The 21551-nt window shown below is 43.1% G+C and overlaps 1 protein-coding gene across 1 annotated transcript in view; it reads left to right on the top strand.

Moving 5' to 3' along the window:
* LOC306773286 (calcium-activated potassium channel subunit beta-4-like) overlaps window positions 1-21551 on the top strand; it is a gene marked incomplete at its 3' end in the record, with an annotated part of 37499 nt that overhangs the window by 2570 nt on the left and 13378 nt on the right. The window contains exon 2 of the mRNA XM_079263057.1: window positions 2993-3163. Coding sequence (XP_079119183.1) covers window positions 2993-3163 — 171 coding nt within the window. The remainder of the gene's footprint in view (window positions 1-2992; window positions 3164-21551) is intronic.

Here is a 21551-nt window from a genome sequence, read left to right as displayed (position 1 = left end):
TTGGCTTCTTTCCTTCCTTTACAGCTTCCTCACAGAGTCATAAGACTGCTGTTTAGTTCATATCCAGTTACAATCAATCAGAAATGTTATTGATAGGAAAGAATCCTTTCAGCTTCCACTATATCTTTTTAGTAAAAACTAGCCAGGTATGGACTTTAAACACTTTTTATGCTGATATTTCTTCAGTCGAGCCAAAAACAACTTGGAAATGTATGGAAAAGTCGTGTGCTTGTTTAAAAAATTGTATTTCTGGAAATAAACTCTGTTGCAAACATTCTGTCAGCCGACGCGAAGCAGAAACTTTGGTGCAAAAGTCTAAAGTTGCGGATCTTTATGCCCCTCTCTGATTGGATGGTGACTATTCAAACAGACTAATCAGAGAACAGACTGCCTGGCGTCTTTCCGTGCCGCTGCGGGTCCCGCGGGTTTAACTGGAGATCATGGAAATGTGTGAAACTGTGTTATGAGCTTAAACATGAGGGCTGTCGGGATGCATGCAAAGAGATTAATCTGTGGGATTAACATGTTCGTTATGTTTAACACGTTACGATGAAGTAATTATCATACCTGATTAAAAAGCTGGATTTGGCATTATCTGGTGAGAAAAGCTGATCGTCTTGTCGTTTCCTTCAGGCATCAGCCAGAACAGGGAAGAGCAAAGTGGAAAATCTTCCCAGGAAACAGTTTTAAGGCGGCGTGGTTTGACACTCAGAGACCGTCTGGTCTGCTTCATGCGAGCAGAAGTTTCGGTCCTCCTACGAGCCCAGACAGACGATGCACCAACTGGAGCTCCATCACACAGCCGGGAATGCTGTGTTGGATTTACTAGGATTTTGTTTGGTTGGAGATGCTGAGAAATCCTCACTGAGAGGAACGGTGAGAGCCATGTTGGTGGTCTTGAGCCCCCACCGACTCACACAGCAGAAAATAGTTTGATCATAGATGATCAGCTAAAGTTCAGCAGGTGGAAACGAACGTGACCTTTAGTCTGGACAGAAAGTTAAACTTATTGTTTGGAACTGAAAGCAGCCTCAGGCCATGTCTGAATTGGTTATTTGAATGTTTTTTGGTTGTCAATATAAAGTGGATTTGTCCATCTCCAGTCCTCCTGCTGCGTCATTTTTCACCGGGGATCATTAAAGCTGTTTGTGCAGCAAACTGAAACCTCTGGAAGTATTCAGGAAATAAATTACCAGCGTCCGCAGCCTGCACTCCTTGCTGCTTTTCTGCCGGTGATGAATTAAAACCAGCCTGATTCATTTGGCTGTTAGCTTATTGCATCATCTTGGAATAATGTTTATGCATCGCGGCGAGTCGGCGGCCTTTTCTTTCTTTATTTAACTGTTTGAAGCAAAGAGCTGGTTTACTCTGGCGTTGCTGATCAGTGGTCTAATAAAACATAAATCATCATACTTGGTTCATGGCAGCTTCCTGAGCTTTAAGTAACGACTGTCCGACTTTCATCAAATCAACAAAGATTGATCACATTTTTTCCTTGGATTCATGTTTGTTTTCATCCCAACAGTTTCCGTTGGAATTTAATGCCAGCATCCTTCCTCTCTAAGCATTTATTTATTTATTCATTTTTATTTTTTATTTATTATATATTTATTTAATATCTTCTTGGGTTTGTGCGTCCTGAAGATCCTAGCAGCTATGTTGTCGGGGGCTTGTTGCCCCTGGTAGGGTCACCTATGGAAACAGGTGTCTAGGGGAGGGACCAGACCAAGCATGGCTCACAGACCTCTATGATGACCACAAACCTGGGCAGAAATGTTCCCTTGCCCGGACGCGGGTTACCGGGACCCCCCTCTGGAGCCAGGCCTGGAGGTGGGGTACGAGAGCGAGCGTCTGGTGGCGGGGCCTTTGCCTGTGGGGCCCGGTCGGGCTCAGCCCGAAAGGGTTACATGGGCCCCACCTCCCGTGGGCTCACCATCTGTAGGAGGAGCCGTAGGGGTCGGGTGAAATGTGAGCTGGGCGGCAGCAAGGGGCGGGGACCCTGGCGGTCCGATCCCCGGCTGCAGAAGCTGGCTCTAGGGACGTGGAACGTCACCTCTCTGGTGGGGAAGGAGCCTGAGCTTGTGCGCGAGGTTGAGCGGTTCCGGCTAGATATAGTTGGACTCACCTCGACGCATGGCTTGGGCTCTGGAACCAGAACCCTCGAGAGGGGCTGGACCTTCTTCCACTCTGGAGTTGCTCATGGTGAGAGGCGCCGAGCAGGTGTGGGCATTCTCATCGGCCCCCAGCTTGGTGCCTGCACGTTGGGGTTTACCCCGGTGGATGAAAGGGTAGTTTCCCTCCGCCTCCGGGTGGGGGGACGGGTCCTGACTGTTGTCTGTGCTTATGCACCGAACAGCAGTTCAGAGTACCCACCCTTTCTGGGGTCCTTGGAGGGAGTGCTGGAGGGTGCTCCTTCTGGGGACTCCATTGTTCTGCTGGGGGACTTCAATGCTCACGTGGGCAATGACAGTGAGACCTGGAGGGGAGTGATTGGGAGGCATGGTCCCCCCCCTCTGAACCCAAATGGTGTTTTGTTATTGGACTTCTGTGCTCGTCATGGATTGTCCATAACGAACACCATGTTCCAGCATAAGAGTGTCCATATGTACACCTGGCACCTCTGAAGTATTTGTTGATATTTAGGTTATTTTGTGTCTCTAATTTTATTACTAAAGCATCTGTTGATGTTTTTCTCTGTGTTTATTAAGAGGTTTCTGTTGTCAGGGTTTTTTTTTTTCCCATGAACATTTCCGCGCCGTAATTCTGAAAGACTCTTGCAGAAAATGGTGGTAAGTTTGAGAAAACACGCAGAGTCTGAAAACATGAAGATGACAGTGGAGACACAGACCTTGTGGGTGAAAGTCTTTGGACTGATGTGCTGAGGACGGGCGTTACTGTGAGACGGGGCTGTGTGGAAAAATGAGCCGTTTTTTCCAAATGGAGGTTCGGAGGTCAATCTGCAGCATTCATCCATGTGGTCTTCTCCCTTCAGGTGGTGTCGGTGTTGCGTCCCGAGGAGATGTTCGAGTGTGTTTTTACATGTGGAGCGGACTGTAAGGGGACGTCCCTGTATCCCTGTCTCCAGATCTTCGTCAACAACTCGGAGTCCAACTCGGTGGCGCTGCTGCACTTTGACGAACAGCAGCTGGTCCTCAATCCAAAGGTACAGAAACTCTTCCACGGTGCTGTTCAGAGATGAACTTTTACTGAAACACACAGTGTGTTTGAGCAGTTTCCACTGCTTTCAACTCTTTTACTGCTCAATAATTATCAATTACAGTTTGAAACTGGAAAATCAACCACTGCTTCATTGTTTATTTCAAGTTTATTTCAAGATATTCTAGTTAATTAACCATCATCATGGAAAACTTATGAAATCTAGTAAGCTGGAAGACGTTTGCACAAGTTGAGCAGAGAAGACAACAGTAGTAAGATCAGGCCAAGACTGACCTACAGCGGCACAGAACTGATTGTTCAGCTAGTCATCTTGGGTTCACCCAGTTAAACGCTTGTTAACCTAAACCCCAGTGTTGCTAAACAGATCTTAAGGCCCATTTACGTTTAACACAGAGGACAGAGAGGCGGCCATACGGACAGTTTCCTCCATGTCCTGCGTTGGTTATCTGTGTAATTTGGTCCGTTTTCTGCATCAAGCAGAAAACGGAGCAATATCACCAGAAGTCACAGGGGGCAGTGTTGAGTTTCACAGCTGGCACACAACCGAAGAAAGGAAGAAGAAGAACAAGAAGAAACCACTTGATAAAAAGCATTCATTCATTTTCCGAACCGCTTATTCCAATTCAGGGTCGCGGGGAAGCTGGAGCCTATCCCAGCCGGCTTTGGGTGACAGGCAGGGTACACCCTGGACAGCTCGCCAGTCCATCGCAGGGCCACACACAGAGAGACGAACAACCACACTCACACCTAGGGGCAATTTAGAGTGACCAATTAACCTATCATGCATGTGTTTGGATGGTGGGAGGAAGCCGGAGTACCTGGAGAGAACCCACGCATACACGGGGAGAACATGCACACTCCACACAGAAAGGCCACTGACCAAGGATTGAACCAACGACCTTCTTGCTGTGAGGCAACAGTGCTAACCACTGCGCCACCGTGCAGCCTGATAAAAAAAAGCATCTGAAGAAAATACTGAAGGAATCAAAATGCTTAATTCTTCTTCTGTTTTTTTTTTAAGGCAACTTTACAGTGGTGTATTACCGCCACCAACCGCTGTTAAAACGTGGAAGTGATCGCTGAGCTCAGCACTGCCCACTAGTGGGTGGACCAAGCGGCAACCTCCGGCGGTTAAAAGTGAAGCCTATGTAGAAGTGCATAAAACTGCAGTTCCTCCTTCATCCACTAGGGGCTGCAAAACAGAGCCAATCCCCATAGACTCCCATGTTAAAAAGACCAACTTCACACCAGAAATAAACATGTTTACAGCAGGAATAAACATGTTTACAACCTGGTACAAAAATCAATTTTCGGTTTAATAGGTCAGGTTTACCTTCATGACAACTGTGGGGGGAGTCAATTTTTTCTTCGAACTCGCCCGTTTAAAAATAATTTAATCTCAAAGTTCTGCATATTTAGGGGCGTGTCCTTTTGATTGACAGGTACCCGATCTCCTGCTTTCAAGTCAGAAGAACGTAGAACAACCGCGGTTTTTAGCCGGTTAACAACGTGACTTAGCTTTAGCCCGCTTACCTCCGTTATCCGTTATCTTCAGGTTAGCTCGGTTACCTCTTAGCTACAGAAAGCTCAGAGTTCGCTCGATGTCAATCATCCACCATGACGCTCACAGCCCCCCTCTCAGCTCCACCTCTTTGCCCATATTTGTATTTTCTGGAAGAGACGACACGCATGCCCCTGCCAAGATGGTGATGGTAGGAACCGCCCACCGAGCTTCAATTCAGCTCTTCAGAAACCTACGGGTGACGTCACGGAGGCTCCGCCCATCTCTTTATATAGAGTCTATGGGATAAACTGAAGGAACAACCATGTATATAATACATGCTTGGAAGTATTATATACAGTACAGAGACGTATGACAACGTTTGAAACGGATGTTTCCATTTACAGTTTATAGAGAGCAGAACTGGACATTTAGAGTTAGCAGTAAAAAAGAACAGGAAAGAATGACGTTGGCTGCTCATGGAAGGAGATTCATTTGCATATTCATGAATCCATGTTCCCTGAATGTGAGAAAAAGCTCCATACCATCCTGAAAGGTGATGTGGCAAAAGTTTTACTTGTGCAATTTTGATGAAAGCATTGCTGAAGAACTTTAAGTTAATTAAAACATGCATGTGAGGATGGAAAAGTTGAACACAGTTTTATTCTCTAAAATAATAGTGGAGGAATAACCTGTGGTGAAGTGAAATGAGGTGAAGCAGGCTTTAAAGGGGTCATCACCTGGAAATTCCACTGTTTCCAGTTAAAACGTGTGTATTGGCGTTGACTGGAAGTGCTAACATCTCCGAAAGCCTTTCTTTTGAAGACAGTCGAGTTTTTCCGTCTGGTCACTTTGTTCGGGATTTTGTCATCTTGGGGAGCTAATTGCATAAACCCACTTCTTTTCGAGACATAAACCCACCCCTCTTCTACGCCAAAACACGCCTGCTGGGCCTGCCTCAGTCGCCGTTATCAACAAGCTGTGAGAAGATGTGGAAACAGTGGTCCCATGTCCACTGCTCAGTTGTCCGTTGCTAAAACCAACACCAGGATGTTTTTTTTTCTCCCTTCATCAGCGGACCAAACTAGCAGGGACAAATGCATTACATTATTTTTTACTGATAATGCACTTGCATCTCTGCGGCCTGCTTGTGCATTTTGCAAAAATTTGAGACGGCATCAACCCTGCATTTGCAACTTTAAGCGGCTCACCATCAATGCAGTCGGTAAGTTTTGCTACTGATATAAAATTATTTTTTGCCTTGACTGAGACATGACTTAACCTGATGCAGATAATGCTAACGCTAATGCTAACAGGACAAGCCTAAAGGTTTAACCTCCTGCTGTGTACAAATGAGCCCCGTGTTTTATTGCTACCTAAATGTTTGTAAAAGACTTCTCTAGTTCTTATTTTTCATGCCTGCTGCCAAACAGTAAGTACAAAGAGTACATTCATGATGGTTGGAATGTCATGATGCCAGTGTTTTCTTCCGACCACGGAAAATGGAAGCTGTGCAGGACGTAACATTTGCGTATAATTTTTACTGGTAACACTGGGCAGAAATTAGCCTCCTGGAGGCTGAAGCTGGTGAACTGTCTGTGTTCCAAAGGTTGTAGTGTGTGTAGTTGCTATTTACTTTTTTACTCCCGTTAAGTCCGATGGTGGAGGGTCCTGCATGTTGCCGCTGAGGTGTGGACCCCCACCTGTTTTTAGCTGGGTGGTTGCTATGGCAACAGCCTCTGTGGATATGGGTGTCTGACTTCTGGCCTGCGTGGATCTGAAATTTCGTCACATTCACACTCATCAAGCTAGATATTTATGACTTTTATTTTTATGTATTTTTATCTACATGAAGTTTGTGGGGGGCAAAATGTCTGTTTCAAGTCATGTGTGAAATAAAATGTGTGTTTTTAATCGTCTGTTATATATTTTGGCGAGTGAAAACCTGTTTTAATTAAAATTCTTTTTTAAAACGTATGCAAAGCACTTTGTGTTGCCTTTAGTATGAAAGTTCTTCATAAAGTTTGATTTCATCTATTGGTATTTTTAATATTTTGATGACTCATAAACTGCAACTTTTTACACTCACAATCTATTCGTGAGATGATCTGATATTTTTCTAACTTCTATTTGCAGAATTTAGTCCAGCACATCTCATGCCATCTCATACTAGCGGTCTACAGGTAGATGTTAGCTGATGACAGACCGACCCGGCAATGCAGGCAACAACTGGAACACATCTGTCATCAAGGACTTTCCACCCTCACTTCAGAAGTACAAGTTTGTCGTGTTTTTCATTCATTTTACATACAGAAAATGATAATTAATCAAACACATTCTTAATGGAAGCTAAGAGGCCCTTTTATTGCTTGTTTTGATGTCAGTATCTGGTTCAGTGCAGAAGAAGAACCCAGACAACAGCAGTGAAGATGATGTAGGAGTCTGCACATCTCTTGATACCGTGGTTCCAGCCTTCCCTGGTCCTAACAGCCATCCCTGAAGAAGCCTCAACTTAGTCTGAAGGAAGAGGAAGATGAAGACAGTGCTCATCCTTTGCAGCTCCAGAACCACAAGAGTCCATATATGACCTAGAAAACTGAGCTACTGTGTTCACAGAATCAAGTAAAGAGTATCTTTTCATTGTATTACATTAAAGAAATTAGCATTAATTTTATTTCTGTACACTAATAAAGACATTGTGTTTAAAAGAGGTTTTGTTTTTTTTTTTACTTCAGCTTTACATTTTAATTCAATTACTTTTGTCTTAAATGACTGCAGCAAAGTTAGTATTTGTTGTATGTAACATAAAATGGCTAGAACATATATATAAAATCACCTTTTACAGTTATTTGCCATTTGATTAGGTTGATTTCTTATTTTTTTGGGGGTATAGCTGAAAAAGTTCACCTCCATTTCCTTCATTTCAATAAGTGAATGTAGATATTCTTCCATTTGAATGTTTCTTGCATTTTATAATGAAAAAGCATTTAAACAGATCGGTTCCATGGCAGGATGTTGGATCAGACACGGGGGAGTTTGGAGCTTCATCCTTCCTTCTGAGCACCTGAGAAATGAAAAAGAGATATTTTATTTTCTAAGCACAGTAATAAGTACTTGCTGTGTCCTTCTTCTCTTTCTATTAGCAGAATTTCCACATGTGCAGCTTAACAGAGATGATAATTAGAACATAAAATATGGTAGCTGATGCTGCATATACAAAACACGGGTCTACATAAGTCAGCAGGAAGCCTCATCTCGATGTTTCAGCCAAACCATGAAGCTTTATTTATACATTTATATTTTATTTATATTTAACTTCATGTTATTTATCTACAGTAATGCGGCCACATGGTGGCTACATCAACCAGAGATCTGTCATGTGGAAGTCACCACATTTTCCAGACTCCTGGCTAAAACATCTAAATAGGCAAATTAATTAAGAACCTAAAGTAAAACCTAAAGTAAACGTGCTGCTTTGTGCAGTTCCGTGTCGTTAAAATGTGTGTGTGCTTATCTGGTGTCCGGGAAGTTTTGTGTGGTGTGTATGTAAGTTTGGTAGGGAAATATGACGGAGAGGTCAACATTACTTCATTTTTTTACATCTCTAAATTGTGATTTTTCAAAAAGTACAATCATAGCTTAAAAAATGGTCCAACACAGAATAAGAGTGAGATGTATTAACTTGAACGACATGCCTTGTTGTCAACATGCTATTTGGCTTCACAGCAAGGTGAGCAGACGTTAAAACGACGACTTTACCATTCAGAGACAGTTTGTTGTAAACGTGCTCCTTCCACCATCTCCGTTTCTTCTCTCTCAGGCTCAGAGTCGGGTTCAGACATAAATGGTTGAATTCAAATAGCTGCTGCTGTCAGTAAGCTTGCTATCACTAGCTGCTGTTTTTAGCAGCGTATTGGCCTCGCCCCCATTTCCGCCACTGGACTTCCAGCGACCAATCAGCGCACACCTCATTAACATTATTTAAACTAACATATATGTTTATCAAAACCTCGCATGAAATCTCACGAGAAAAGTTTTATTATAAATTATAGGTCAAAACAAGCACTTTTTAAACATTTTTTCGGTTAATAAGTTTTTAACAATTATTAAAAACACTGAAAAGACAATGGAGACATGAAAAGACCAGGTTATAACTTCTTTAAAGGGCCACAGGATGGAAGCGCAGCTGCAGTCAAAGCAGTTACGTTTTCTGCTTTCCCCCATTCGAGTATCAGGAGTGTTTGAGTCTGATTGGTTGTTGTACTGCAGCTGTCTGAAGTCCTGAGCTGAATAGAAATAGCCTGAGCGAGAAATGCAGCACATTTAGCCTGAATAAAGGGCTCAGAGCATCAGCACCAAACAACTGATGATAAACACTTCACTGCTGTTCTCAAGGCCCCTGTTCTGATTCTGTGCCTCATCGCTTTTATGTTTGTTTCTTTTGAGCTCCTAAATCTTTTATTTATGGAATAATAAACATGAAAAATGGACTTTGATATGGATCAGGGTAATTAAAGGCTCCCTCTGGGGCTGTAAAGCTACTAAAGTTTGTCAAGTCATTAGAAATTCTCTAAACTTGCACCTCTAGAGCCATCAGCAGGAGTCACGATGATGAGCAAAGCAGGATGTAGATGTGCTGCAGGAAGTCTGTTTATGCAGCACATTTATATCACAATGACTGGAGTTATTGTTTGGGAGGGATTCTTACCTCAATCATTGGAAAGTAGCAACTCAGGCTCATTTTATTGTCCTGGAAACTTGTGAAGTCATCTTGTCTCTGGCTGCAGCCACAGATAGAAGAGATACAGCTGGTTGTAGTTTGCACCATGTTTATTTAGATATAGATGAGAACAAACCTTTCAACAAGCTAGACCTGAAAAGATGCCACAAGTCCAGCTGGACTTAACACATCCCAGTCGGATCTGATTACAAGTTCTGGTTCAGCGTCGTCTTGCTGAAATCTGCAAGGTCTTCCCTGAAAGAGACGTTGTCTGGATGGGAGCAGATGTTTCAGCATTGATGGAGCTTCCCAGATGTGGAAGCTGCCCACGCCATCGGCACTAATGCAACCCCATCCCATCAGAGATGCAGGCTGATAACAAGCTGGATGCTCCCTCTCCTCTTTAGTCTGCAGGACACGCCGTCCATGCTGTCCACAAACTATTCCACATCTTCATCCAGGTTTCCACTCAGAACATTTTAAATGAGCTTTGGTCCAGAGAAGACGGCGTGTTTCTGGATCCTCTTCACATATGATGGAGCTTTAACCTGCATGTGTGGATTTCAGCCTGAACTGTGTGGTTTCTGGAAGCTTCCTGAGTTCATGCACTGGTTTCCAGTAGAGAATCATGTCTGCTTTTATGTAAATCTACTGAAAGGAAGATTGTCCCAGCATACAGAGATTCCTCCCAATTCTCCTAATTTTCTGATATTAAACGCTGTAGAAATTTCAAGTCAAGGAAACATTTTTCTGAAATAGTTCCACAACTTTCGACCCAGTTTGTGTAAAACGGTTTCTGGTGGCTTGGTGAAGTTCTGTCCCTCTTTCCATCTGAGAGACTCTGCCTCTGAGATGCACCCTGATCACATTACTGACCTGTAGCCAGTCATCCTCATCAGTTGTCAGACACTCCTCCAGTTTTCACTTTTACCATCTTGTTGCTCCTGTTCCAACTTTTTACAATCGGCTCAGATTTTCCATAAAACGAAACATTTCATCGTCTGATCTGAGATTAACTGAAGGTTTAAGATGTAGTTTAATGAACCAGCGCTGAATTATATGTTGTGCAAAACTGCGTTTAAATGAATGATATGTGATGAAATAAACTGGAGTGATACATTTTTCTTTTTTTTTTTATGTAGCCTTTATTTAACCAGAAAATCCCATTGTTTATTTTGTGAAATTAAAAACAGATACTTCAAAGTCAACATAATAAAAAAGAAAACAGAGAAATAAACAGAGTTTTACTATTTTTCTCCTTGAAGTACACATCCAGACAGAGCAGAAGCTTAAATTTCTCTGCATATTGATTTGGAGGTAAAATACCAATAACGATAATAATCATAAAATACTGATCATAAATCATATTTAAATGATAATATTTAAATTTAAATCATTTTAAAGACAAAGATGAACATGATAAAACATGATAAAAGTTAATTTTTGCTTATACTGATAAAGATAAAGGATAATATGGTAAACATTCAAGGATGACACTGAGTTAAAACGAAACCACTTTGTGTTTATATTTGTTTCTATGTTAAATCGCTGCACCTTTTTCTGACACATTATTTTCACACCACTGATTAAATAAATGGATGAAAGAATAAACTGGCAGCTCCTCGGCCACCTGTGTTAACAACATGACATATTCAGTAGAATTAGCCTTTTTAGGTAAAATAAGGAATAATTAATTTCTCACAAAATAAAAGACAATTTTGAATAAAAGAAAATAGAAACAGGAAAGTTTTTGTTCTTTTACAAAGAGATGCTGACAGCATCGTATTCAGAGCAGCATCTCTGACACTTTCATTCAGTCTGGTCCTCCAGTGTTGATCTTATCCTCTTTTCTAGAATTAAACACAGCTGTGTCTCGCTTCTACTTCTACTTTTGCTTCTACTTCTGCTTCTGCTTCTGTTTCAGCCTCTACTTCTGATTCTGTTTTTGCTTCTACTTCTGTTTTTGCTTCTACTTCTGCTTCTGCTTCTGTTTTTTCTTCTACGTCTGCTTCTGCTTCTGTTTCAGCCTCTACTTCTGATTCTGTTTTTGCTTCTACTTCTGCTTCTGCTTCTGTTTTTTCTTCTACTTCTGCTTCTGCTTCTGTTTTTTCTTCTACGTCTGCTTCTGCTTCTGCTTCTACTTCTGTTTTTGCTTCTACTTCTGCTCCTGCTTCTACTTCTGCTTCTGCTTCTACTTCTGCTTTTTCTTCTACTTCTGCTTCTGCTTTTGCTTCTACTTCTGCTTCTGTTTTTTCTTCTACTTCTGTTTCTGCTTCTGTTTTTGCTTCTCTTTCTGCTTCTACTTCTGCTTCTGCTTCTCTTTCTGCTTCTGCTCCTGCTTCTACTTCTGCTTCTGCTTCTGTTTTTTCTTCTACGTCTGCTTCTGCTTCTGTTTTTTCTTCTACTTCTGTTTCTGCTTCTGTTTTTGCTTCTCTTTCTGCTTCTACTTCTGCTTCTGCTTCTCTTTCTGCTTCTGCTCCTGCTTCTACTTCTGCTTCTGCTTCTGCTTCTGTTTTTTCTTCTACGTCTGCTTCTGCTTCTGCTTCTACTTCTGTTTTTGCTTCTACTTCTGCTTCTGCTTCTACTTCTGTTTTTTCTTCTACTTCTGCTCCTGCTTCTACTTCTGCTTCTGCTTCTGCTTCTGTTTTTTCTTCTACGTCTGCTTCTGCTTCTGCTTCTACTTCTGTTTTTGCTTCTACTTCTTCTCCTGCTTCTACTTCTGCTTCTGCTTCTACTTCTGTTTTTGCTTCTACTTCTGCTCCTGCTTTTACTTCTGCTTCTGCTTCTACTTCTGTTTTTTCTTCTACTTCTGCTCCTGCTTCTACTTCTGCTTCTGCTTCTGCTTCTGTTTTTCTTCAAGTCTGCTTCTGCTTCTACTTCTGTTTTTGCTTCTACTTCTGCTTCTGCTTCTACTTCTGTTTTTTCTTCTACTTCTGCTTCTGCTTTTGCTTCTACTTCTGCTTCTGTTTTTTCTTCTACTTCTGTTTCTGCTTCTCTTTCTGCTTCTACTTCTGCTTCTGTTTCTGCTTCTACTTCTGCTTCTGCAGCACAAACAAAGGCCAAAATCTATGCAGACAAAAGTGTCAAAGGACTGCAGACATTGGGGGTTAATTAACCGAATTTAAGAGGAAAACCAGATGAGTTGATGCTGTTCCACATGGTTTTTATTCATGTAAAGGAGCACAGAAGAAGTTTGAAGCCAAAATAATGGAGCACCTGCAGATAAACACAGAAGTTTACTCTTCTTCTCCTCCAGCACACGTCCAGGCAGTCACTACAGCAACAGAGTAAATATAGAGAGCAGAGACGGCGCGTCATCCGTGCCGCTCAGTCGCCATGGTGACAGTGATGTGGAATCGCAGGGACAGAGGGAGACGAGTCACGCTTCATTCAGAAATCCTTTAATGTCTCACAGAGGGAGAGGTTGTGGATGGAAAGGATGGAAGTCTTTAGCTCCGCCCACTTCCAGGCCTGAACAACATGTTGATGCTCAGCAGATGTTTTCTTCTCTCAGACATGTACAGTCACCTTTCTTCACCTCATCCTCTTATGTGTCCCTTTTGGTTTAGTTTCTGGGGTTCCTGGTAGATATTTGGTTTTATCTGGTTTTTAACAACTACACGATTCACCAGCTTTGTTTCCACTGCATTTTTTTAAAATAAAATCGATATTTGTAACCTTTTTCAAAAAGTACAACATCAGTTTGTATTATATGGTGCTTAGCAGATGAGACCCCACACCTCAGCGGCTGCAGATACTAAACGTTTTACAAGAATTACGGCTCATACCAGCTATTGTTGTTTCAGGGTTTTCCACTTGCTGTGCAGAATTTTTTACAGCTTTTTGAAGCCCTTCATTTCTCCTTATAAAACTCTGCTTTTGCTGTTGTTTGCTATCAAAGATGGAGGTTTTATTTTTCTGTTGAATTATCTGAACAGATTCTGTCTTCTCCTACATCCATACATATCCATACATCTTTACCTGAAATGAACCGATCACATGACACCTAACATGACATCCAGTGACGCATAAAGCTTATTGGGCTGAAGCTTCTTCCCTAGGCAAGTTCCCTTGGAAATTTGCAATTTTATTATTACTATTTATCATTATTATTATTTTATCATAACCTTTTTAAATTAGTGTTATTATTTTATCCTTTTTATTATTTCTTACTTTTTTTTAATCACCACTTTTAGTCCATATATAATGCACGTATTTGTATTTATTATTTTTATTTTATGATTTATTATTATTTTAATGTTTATTTTTTCTTGACGTAATCATTTATGTCTGACTAAGCTGTAAACTGGTTGCACTTTTGTCTTTGTCTTTGCTAAAATCCACTAATTGCTCTGCATCTTTTGTGTCTGCAGAGCTGTAGACTGAGTTCTTTAGTTGGGTCTGGAGAAGATTACCATTTTCATCCAGTTCTGCACACCAGTCCAGTTCTGTTATGTCTTGGTTTTGGTCAGATTGGATCTTGTCTGCCCCATCAGGTCATCAGAAAGCTGAACCAGCTTCCTTTTCAGCCAATCAAAGCTTTGTTTCCTAGCGTGACCTCTGTAGTGTTGTCAGATAGGAGGTGTCCGCCTGAGACAGCTTGTCCTCTTCACTGTATGTCTCTATGTTGGGAAAACAGTCCTAACAACACGTCCAGCCTGGAAGCAGATGGTCTCCAGCGAAGGAGTTTATAACTTATCCATTTAGATGTTATTTAATCTTGAAATTTGGAATAATTAGGGGCGTGTTCTTTTGATTGACAAGTACCAATCTCTGGCTTCAAGTCAGAAGAACGTAGAACAGCCGCGGTTTTTAGCCGGTTAACAACATGACTTAGCTTTAGCCCGCTTACCTCCGTTAGCTGGTTAGCTCCTGTTATCTCCAGGTTAGCTCGGTCAGCTCTTAGCTACAGAAAGCTCGGAGTTTGCTCGATGCCAATCATCTGCCATGACGCTCACGGCTGCCCTCTCAGCTCCACCTCTTTGACCATATTTGTATTTTCCGGGAGAGACGACACGCATGTCCCTGCCAACATGGCGACAGTAGGAACCGCCCACCGAGCTTCAATTCAGCTCTTCAGAAACCCTCGGGTGACGTCACGGAGGGTCCGTGCATCTCTTTATATACAGCCTATGGGTAGAACAGGAGGTTCTACTTGATGAACATGATGATGCCAGGATGTTTGATCAGACACGGGGGAGTTTGGAGCTTCATCCTTTCTTCTGAGCATCTGAGAAATGAAAAAAGAGACATTTTATTTTCTAAGCACAGCAATAAGTAAAATCTTGCTGTGTCCTTCTTCTCTTTCTATTAGCAGAATTTCCATATGTGCAGCTTAACAGAGACGATAATTAGAACATAAAATATAGTAGCTAATGCTGCATATACAAAACATGGGTCTACATAGGTCAGCAGGAAGCCTCATCAGAATGTTGCAGCCAAACTGTGAAGCTTTATTTAAACAGGATAGTTAACTTCATGTTATTTATCTGTTGTGGTGGAAAATACTCCGGTCTTGAGAAGTTGTAATACATCTAAGAGTCAACTGTCTTCTTACAATGAGTGTTTTATTATAAACTAATACAAGCACACGCTTGGAGAGAGAACCCTCTCTCTAGATGCTGAAGTAACACCCGATTATAAACCATGCTTAACTCTTCCTAGTTGCTGGGCAGACCACAGAAAACAATCATTCTCTCTTCCAAAGCTAAACTGAGCTCACTAAGCATCAATCACTCACTATATTACCTTTAACCTTTAACCAACTGGTCAACAAGCAGTTGACAAAAACAGATGTCCTGCAGGAAACGCTCCCTGTCTCAGACTTCATCTGCACATTCCAGACAAGAATCATATGACTTTAAGAAAGCTACAAAACACAGCAGGATCACAGCAAATCAATGCATGTATGTCTAATACCTAATACAAACTAAACCCATAAAAACTTTCCTCAACACTGTCCAGTAACACGGCCGCACGGTGCTACATCAATTTGAGATCTGTCATGTGGATATCACCACATTTTCCAGGCTCCTGGCTAAAACATAAATAGGCGAATTCATTCAGATAAACACTGACGGTAAATAAAACCTTAAGTAAACGCGTTGCTTTTTGCAGTTCCTTGTCATTAAAAGGTGTGTGCGCTTATCTGGCTGCCGGGACGTTTTGTGTGGTGTGTGTAAGTTTGGTAGGGAAATATGACGGAGAGGTCAACATTCCTTTAATTTTTTACATCTCTAACTTGTGATTTTTTAAAAAGTACAATCATAGTTTAAAAAATGGTTCAACACAGAATAAAACTGAGATGTATTAACATGAACAACATGCCTTGTTGTCAACATGCCATCTGGCTTTAGAGCAAGGTGAGCAGACGTTAAAACGACAACTTTACCATTCACAGACAGTTTGTTGTAAACGTGCTCCTTCCAACATCTCCGTATCTTCTCTCTCAGGCTCAGAGTCGGGTTCAGACTTGGTTGAATTCAGAAAGCTGCTGCTGTCAGGTTAGCTGCTATCACTAGCTGCTGTTTTTTGCATCGGATGTACTGGCCCCGCCCCCGTTCCGATGCTGGAATTCCAGCAACCAATCAGCGCACACCTCATTAACATTATTTAAACTAACATCTGTGTTTATCAAAATCTCACATGAAATCGCAAGTATTATTCTGAATAAATGGTCAAAATAAGCATTTAAACATTTTTAATAAGTTTTAAACTATTATTTAAAAACACTGAGAGGACAATGAAGACATTATAACTTCTTTAGAAGCAGTATGGTGGTTCTAGTGTGACCGGTGGTTCTCATCAGAATTGGTGGAACGGGAGATTCTTATGGAGATGTGGTGGAAGCCAGGTAAATCCAGGTATTCATTCATTTTCTGAACCGCTTAATCCAATTCCCAGCTGGCTTTGGGCGACAGGCAGGGTACACCCTGGACAGCTTGCCAGTCCATCGCAGGGCCACACAGAGTGAGAGTAACCAATTAACCTAACATGCATGTCTTTGGATGGTGGGAGGAAGCCGGAGTACCCAGAGAGAACCTGCAACTGACCAAACCCCTCCCCAGCCAAGGATCAAACCAGTGACCCTCTTGCAGTGACCCACAGTGCTAACCACTGTGCCACCGTGCAGCCCAGGTAAATCCAGGTAAACCCAGGTAATTCTAGGTGAACGCAGGATTAGCAGTGATATCCCTGGACCTCTTCATGAGCTCAGTGACCTTTCCCCAGCAGTCAGAGGGGGAGCAGTAATTGGTGTCTTTGTAGAGATGAAGAGAGGGGCAGCTGGAGTTAATTGGTGTCGTCTCTGCCCGGGTGGGGGGTGGTTAGTTAGTGGAGCTGCCTGCGGACCAGATGACTGACATGACATTAAGAACATCAACATGATGTCGTCCCCCTCCTACTGGAAACCTCAGAGAGCATTTTTTCAAAGGAAAGTTCCTGAATATATTTGATTTTTTGAGTTTCATATGAGTGGTAAAACCCAATGGATGGTATTTTCATCAATAAATAAAAGCTCCAAAAGACCATATTTAATTTTTTATTTGTGTCAAAAGAACAGTTATGGGCTCATAGTTTGGAAACTTAGTGATTTAGTCAGTGTTATAACTAGTTTGTCTGCTTTCCCCTCTGTTTTAGGAGGTTTCAGGTCCATCTGCTCCCTTAAGTAGATAGGACGTCCATTTCAATGAGTCATACGTCTCTTACCTCCATCTGTCTTATACGTAACCATGGTTACATCACTAGTGGGGAGTGCTGAGTTCACGGTTGCCTTGTTTGCATTTATTTCCGCTATAAAGACTTTTATAACCATCAAACACCAGAAGAAGAAGAAAGCAGTTTTCTACTGTTCTCTACTTCTTCGGATGCTTTTTATTTGGTACTTTCTGCGTTGTTTTATTCCTGTTCCTCTTCTTCTCTGGTTGTGTGTCAGCTATACAACTCAACACTAATTAACTTAAGGCTCCATTCAGAGACGGATAGCTAAGCTCCTTGAAAACATCAACGCAGGACAAAGGAGAAACTGTCTATCTATCAGCGTAGCTGTCTTCTGCGTCCAGCCTAAATGGACCTTAAAATTGTTCTTTAACTAGTAAATTGGAAGTTCTGCTGGTTTCGGGGTTGTTGTTTTTTTGGGTGGGGTGGTGGTGGGGGTTGGGGGACCTTTTTGTTTGGTTTTCAGCTCTTGACTTGGTAAGTTGGCTCTTGTGTTTGGCTCACCTACTGCTCACCAATCACCAATTTTAGTCCACATGTAATGGATGTACTTGTCTTTTTCATTGTCATGTTCCATCGTTATTTATTTATTTGGCTGCCAAAGGCATCTTTTGTGCTTTTATGGTTTCTGTATATGGAAAGCTGCTTTGGCCAGAAAGGCGTCAAAACGCCTCCAAACTTTATTTATAAAGCACTTTTCCAACAACAAAATGCAACACAAAGTGCTTTAAACATTATAAAAGCCCTACAAAGATTAATCCATCAACCCCACCCTTCCCACACACTCAAACACGGGTGCACACCCATCCAACACCCATCTTAATCATCATACATACACCGTTATATGTTGCTGGAACACAAATGACACTCATTTCTATTTTTATCTTCGTGAGGTTGGAAACGATGGGCTCTTTTTTTTCCAAACATTTGACTTTTTTTTTTATTATTATAAAATCTAAAGTAGAATTTTTATGTTAGTTCTGGAAAATATCAAATTTCTTATCGTGGATATTTATAAAAAAATTTAGCTGTAGGTTTTCAAAATGTCATTTGAGGCTTTACGTAAGTTTTATGTAGCTGGGATGAGGGCAAAAAACTTCAGGCCACTGGACTAAACGTTTGACGGGTGCTGCTTTTATACCCAATTTTCACACCCCTACCAGTTGATTTCTGGGTTGAAGAATCTTCCTGGAAAGTTTTCTGTCTAATGTCCCCTTGAACAGCTTTATATGTCATTTTCAGAGGTTTTAAATGAGAAAGCAGTCATGATACCTGATGTTTTCAGTCGGCAAACCGTGTCCATTTACATAGTAATGCCTGAATACACACCTGTAAATAAACGGTACGCTGCAGACACACGGTTTGATGGTTTTGTCTCATTTCTATTAAGAGCTGCAGGTTTAAGGGGTTATCTGATCAGAAACAGCAGCTCCTGTTTGAGGAGCGGCTGATGTGTTCATGCAAACACATTGACATTTTTGTCTTTAAGAGGACCTTCATCAAACTATTACATGAACTTAAAACATAAGCTGAACCAGGTCTCTTTCAGAGTCTGGAGCACAAAATGTCCTCCCATGGTCTGAGACTGGTGTTGATCCTTGTTCAGACCCAAACACACACCAACTCAGCCGTGTGTTAAACTCTCCTGGTCATTTCTTTTCCTCCTTCTATCTCCTCAGTCCATTTTGTTCCTTTTAAAATGAAATGACCGTCTGACCTCAATAAAAGGTGCGTCAGGAGGTGTGTGTGGATGTGTGTGTGTTTCCTCTACAGTAACATTCATGGAGGTTATCAGACGAGTTTATAAATCTGTTCATCTCGTCCAGCCCTGAAGACACATTCTGGTAATGATGGCTTTCTAAAAAGCATTTCAGACTCGCTTCACGTCCCACAAACGGTGGTTTTCTGCTGCAGCAGAACTAATGGAACACAAGCAGTTCTGTTTTCTGCTTCAGGGACAAATTATGTCCAAATAAAGAGTCCAGGACAGATTTTATGATCCAAACAAAGCCTCGCTGTATTGAGTCTGGCATCAGATACGTTTTCACCTTTACTGTGATGTTTGAGAAAACACAGAAGCAGTTGGACATTTGTCCTGTTGAGAAGGAGAGACGATGTCCAAGGAGGCGTTTCTCAAACAGGGAGAATTGTTCTCCTCCAGATACCTGGAATTAGATGTTTGCTGGTTTTATAGAGCCATGCTGATCTGGATAAACATGTAAATAAATAAAATATGCCAATAAAACAAGAAAAGGTTTTAAAAATGTTATCTTCTATGTCAAAGGAAAACAAGATGAGAATAAAAAAACAAAAATAAAAAAAAATCCAGTATAAAACGTGGAGTAATTCCAGACAAGTTCAGAGTCGGGTTGTAAACTGAGGAAAGTCGATGCGATGAATTCATGGATTAAAAAGTGTTACACAGAGACACAGGTTGGATCCAGACAGCGGACACGATTCAGAATTCCAGAAAATGGTTTATTAGGTATTTTATTGGTTCTAATGATCTCCCAGCGGGGAAAAGGCTGGTTGGCGGGCAGGGTGGGGGACATCTAAAACATGCAGGGTGGGGGTCCCCAAAGACCAGGCATCCCCAAAAACCAGGCGTCCCCAAAGACCAGGCATCCCCAAAGACCTGGCGTTCCTGAGGACCAGGCGTCCCCAAAGACCAGGCATCCCCAAAGACCAGGCATCCCCAAAGACCAGGCATCCCCAAAGACCAGGCGTCCCCAAAGACCAGGCATCCCCAAAGACCAGGCATCCCCAAAGACCAGGCGTCCCCAAAGACCAGGCATCCCCAAAGACCAGGCGTCCCCAAAGACCAGGCATCCCCAAAGACCAGGCGTCCCCAAAGACCAGGCGTCCCCAAAGACCAGGCATCCCCAAAGACCAGGCGTCCCCAAAGACCAGGCGTCCCCAAAGACCTGGCGTTCCTGAGGACCAGGCGTTCCCAAAGACCAGGCATCCCCAAAGACCAGGCATCCCCAAAGACCAGGCATCCCCAAAGACCAGGCATCCCCAAAGACCAGGCGTCCCCAAAGACCTGGTGTTCCTGAGGACCAGGCGTCCCCAAAGACCAGGCGTCCCCAAAGACCTGGCGTTCCTGAGGACCAGGCGTCCCCAAAGACCAGGCATCCCCAAAGACCAGGCATCCCCAAAGACCAGGCGTCCCCAAAGACCAGGGGTCCCCAAAGACCAGGCATCCCCAAAGACCAGGCGTCCCCAAAGACCTGGCGTCCCCAAAGACCTGGCGTTCCTGAGGACCAGGCGTTCCCAAAGACCAGGCATCCCCAAAGACCTGGCATTCCTGAGGACCAGGCGTCCCCAAAGACCAGGCGTCCCCAAAGACCAGGCATCCCCAAAGACCTGGCGTTCCTGAGGACGAGGCGTCCACAAAGACCAGGTGTCCCCAAAGACCAGGCGTCCCCAAAGACCAGGCATCCCCAAAGACCTGGTGTTCCTGAGGACGAGGCGTCCACAAAGACCAGGCATCCCCAAAGACCAGGCGTCCCCAAAGACCAGGCATCCCCAAAGACCTGGTGTTCCTGAGGACCAGGCGTCCACAAAGACCAGGCGTCCCCAAAGACCAGGCGTCCCCAAAGACCAGGCATCCCCAAAGACCAGGCGTCCCCAAAGACCAGGCAACCCCAAAGACCAGGCAACCCCAAAGACCAGGCGTCCCCAAAGACCAGGCGTCCCCAAAGACCAGGCATCCCCAAAGACCTGGCGTTCCTGAGGACCAGGCATCCCCAAAGACCTGGCGTTCCTGAGGACCAGGCATCCCCAAAGACCAGGCGTCCCCAAAGACCAGGCAACCCCAAAGACCAGGCGTCCCCAAAGACCAGGCAACCCCAAAGACCAGGCATCCCCAAAGACCTGGCGTTCCTGAGGACCAGGCAACCCCAAAGACCAGGCGTCCCCAAAGACCAGGCGTCCCCAAAGACCAGGCATCCCCAAAGACCAGGCGTCCCTCAGGACCAGGCGTCCCCAAAGACCAGGCGTCCCCAAGGACCAGGCGTCCCCAAGAACCAGGCGTCCCCAAAGACCAGGCAACCCCAAAGACCAGGCAACCCCAAGGACCAGGCGTCCCCAAGGACCAGGCGTCCCCAAGAAGCAAGTGGATTTCTACACCAGGACAGCTGGATCAGACGGCGTTTAACATAAAATTTAATCGTGTTGCAACGTTTTAAATTTCTGCTCAGCTCTAATAATTCCTACTTGGACATCTGTTCTGAGGATCCGTCTCTAATTTGACGTTTTAGGAATAAAAATGTCCGTTTCTGTCTGTGTTGTCCCAGCGGACGGCCTTCAGCTTGAGGCTGAACTTGGAACAGAACTAGGAATCCTGCGACAGATCAGGTGGATTAATCCTCCAGCATTACTTTGCACTTTATTGGTCTGAGTTCACAACGTTCCTCTGGCGCAACATCAGAAGGA

This window comes from Telmatherina bonti (assembly GCF_933228915.1).
Source record: "Telmatherina bonti genome assembly, chromosome: 23".
Classification (NCBI taxonomy): Eukaryota; Metazoa; Chordata; class Actinopteri; order Atheriniformes; family Telmatherinidae; genus Telmatherina; species Telmatherina bonti.
This window is presented reverse-complemented; position numbering and strand designations above follow the sequence as displayed.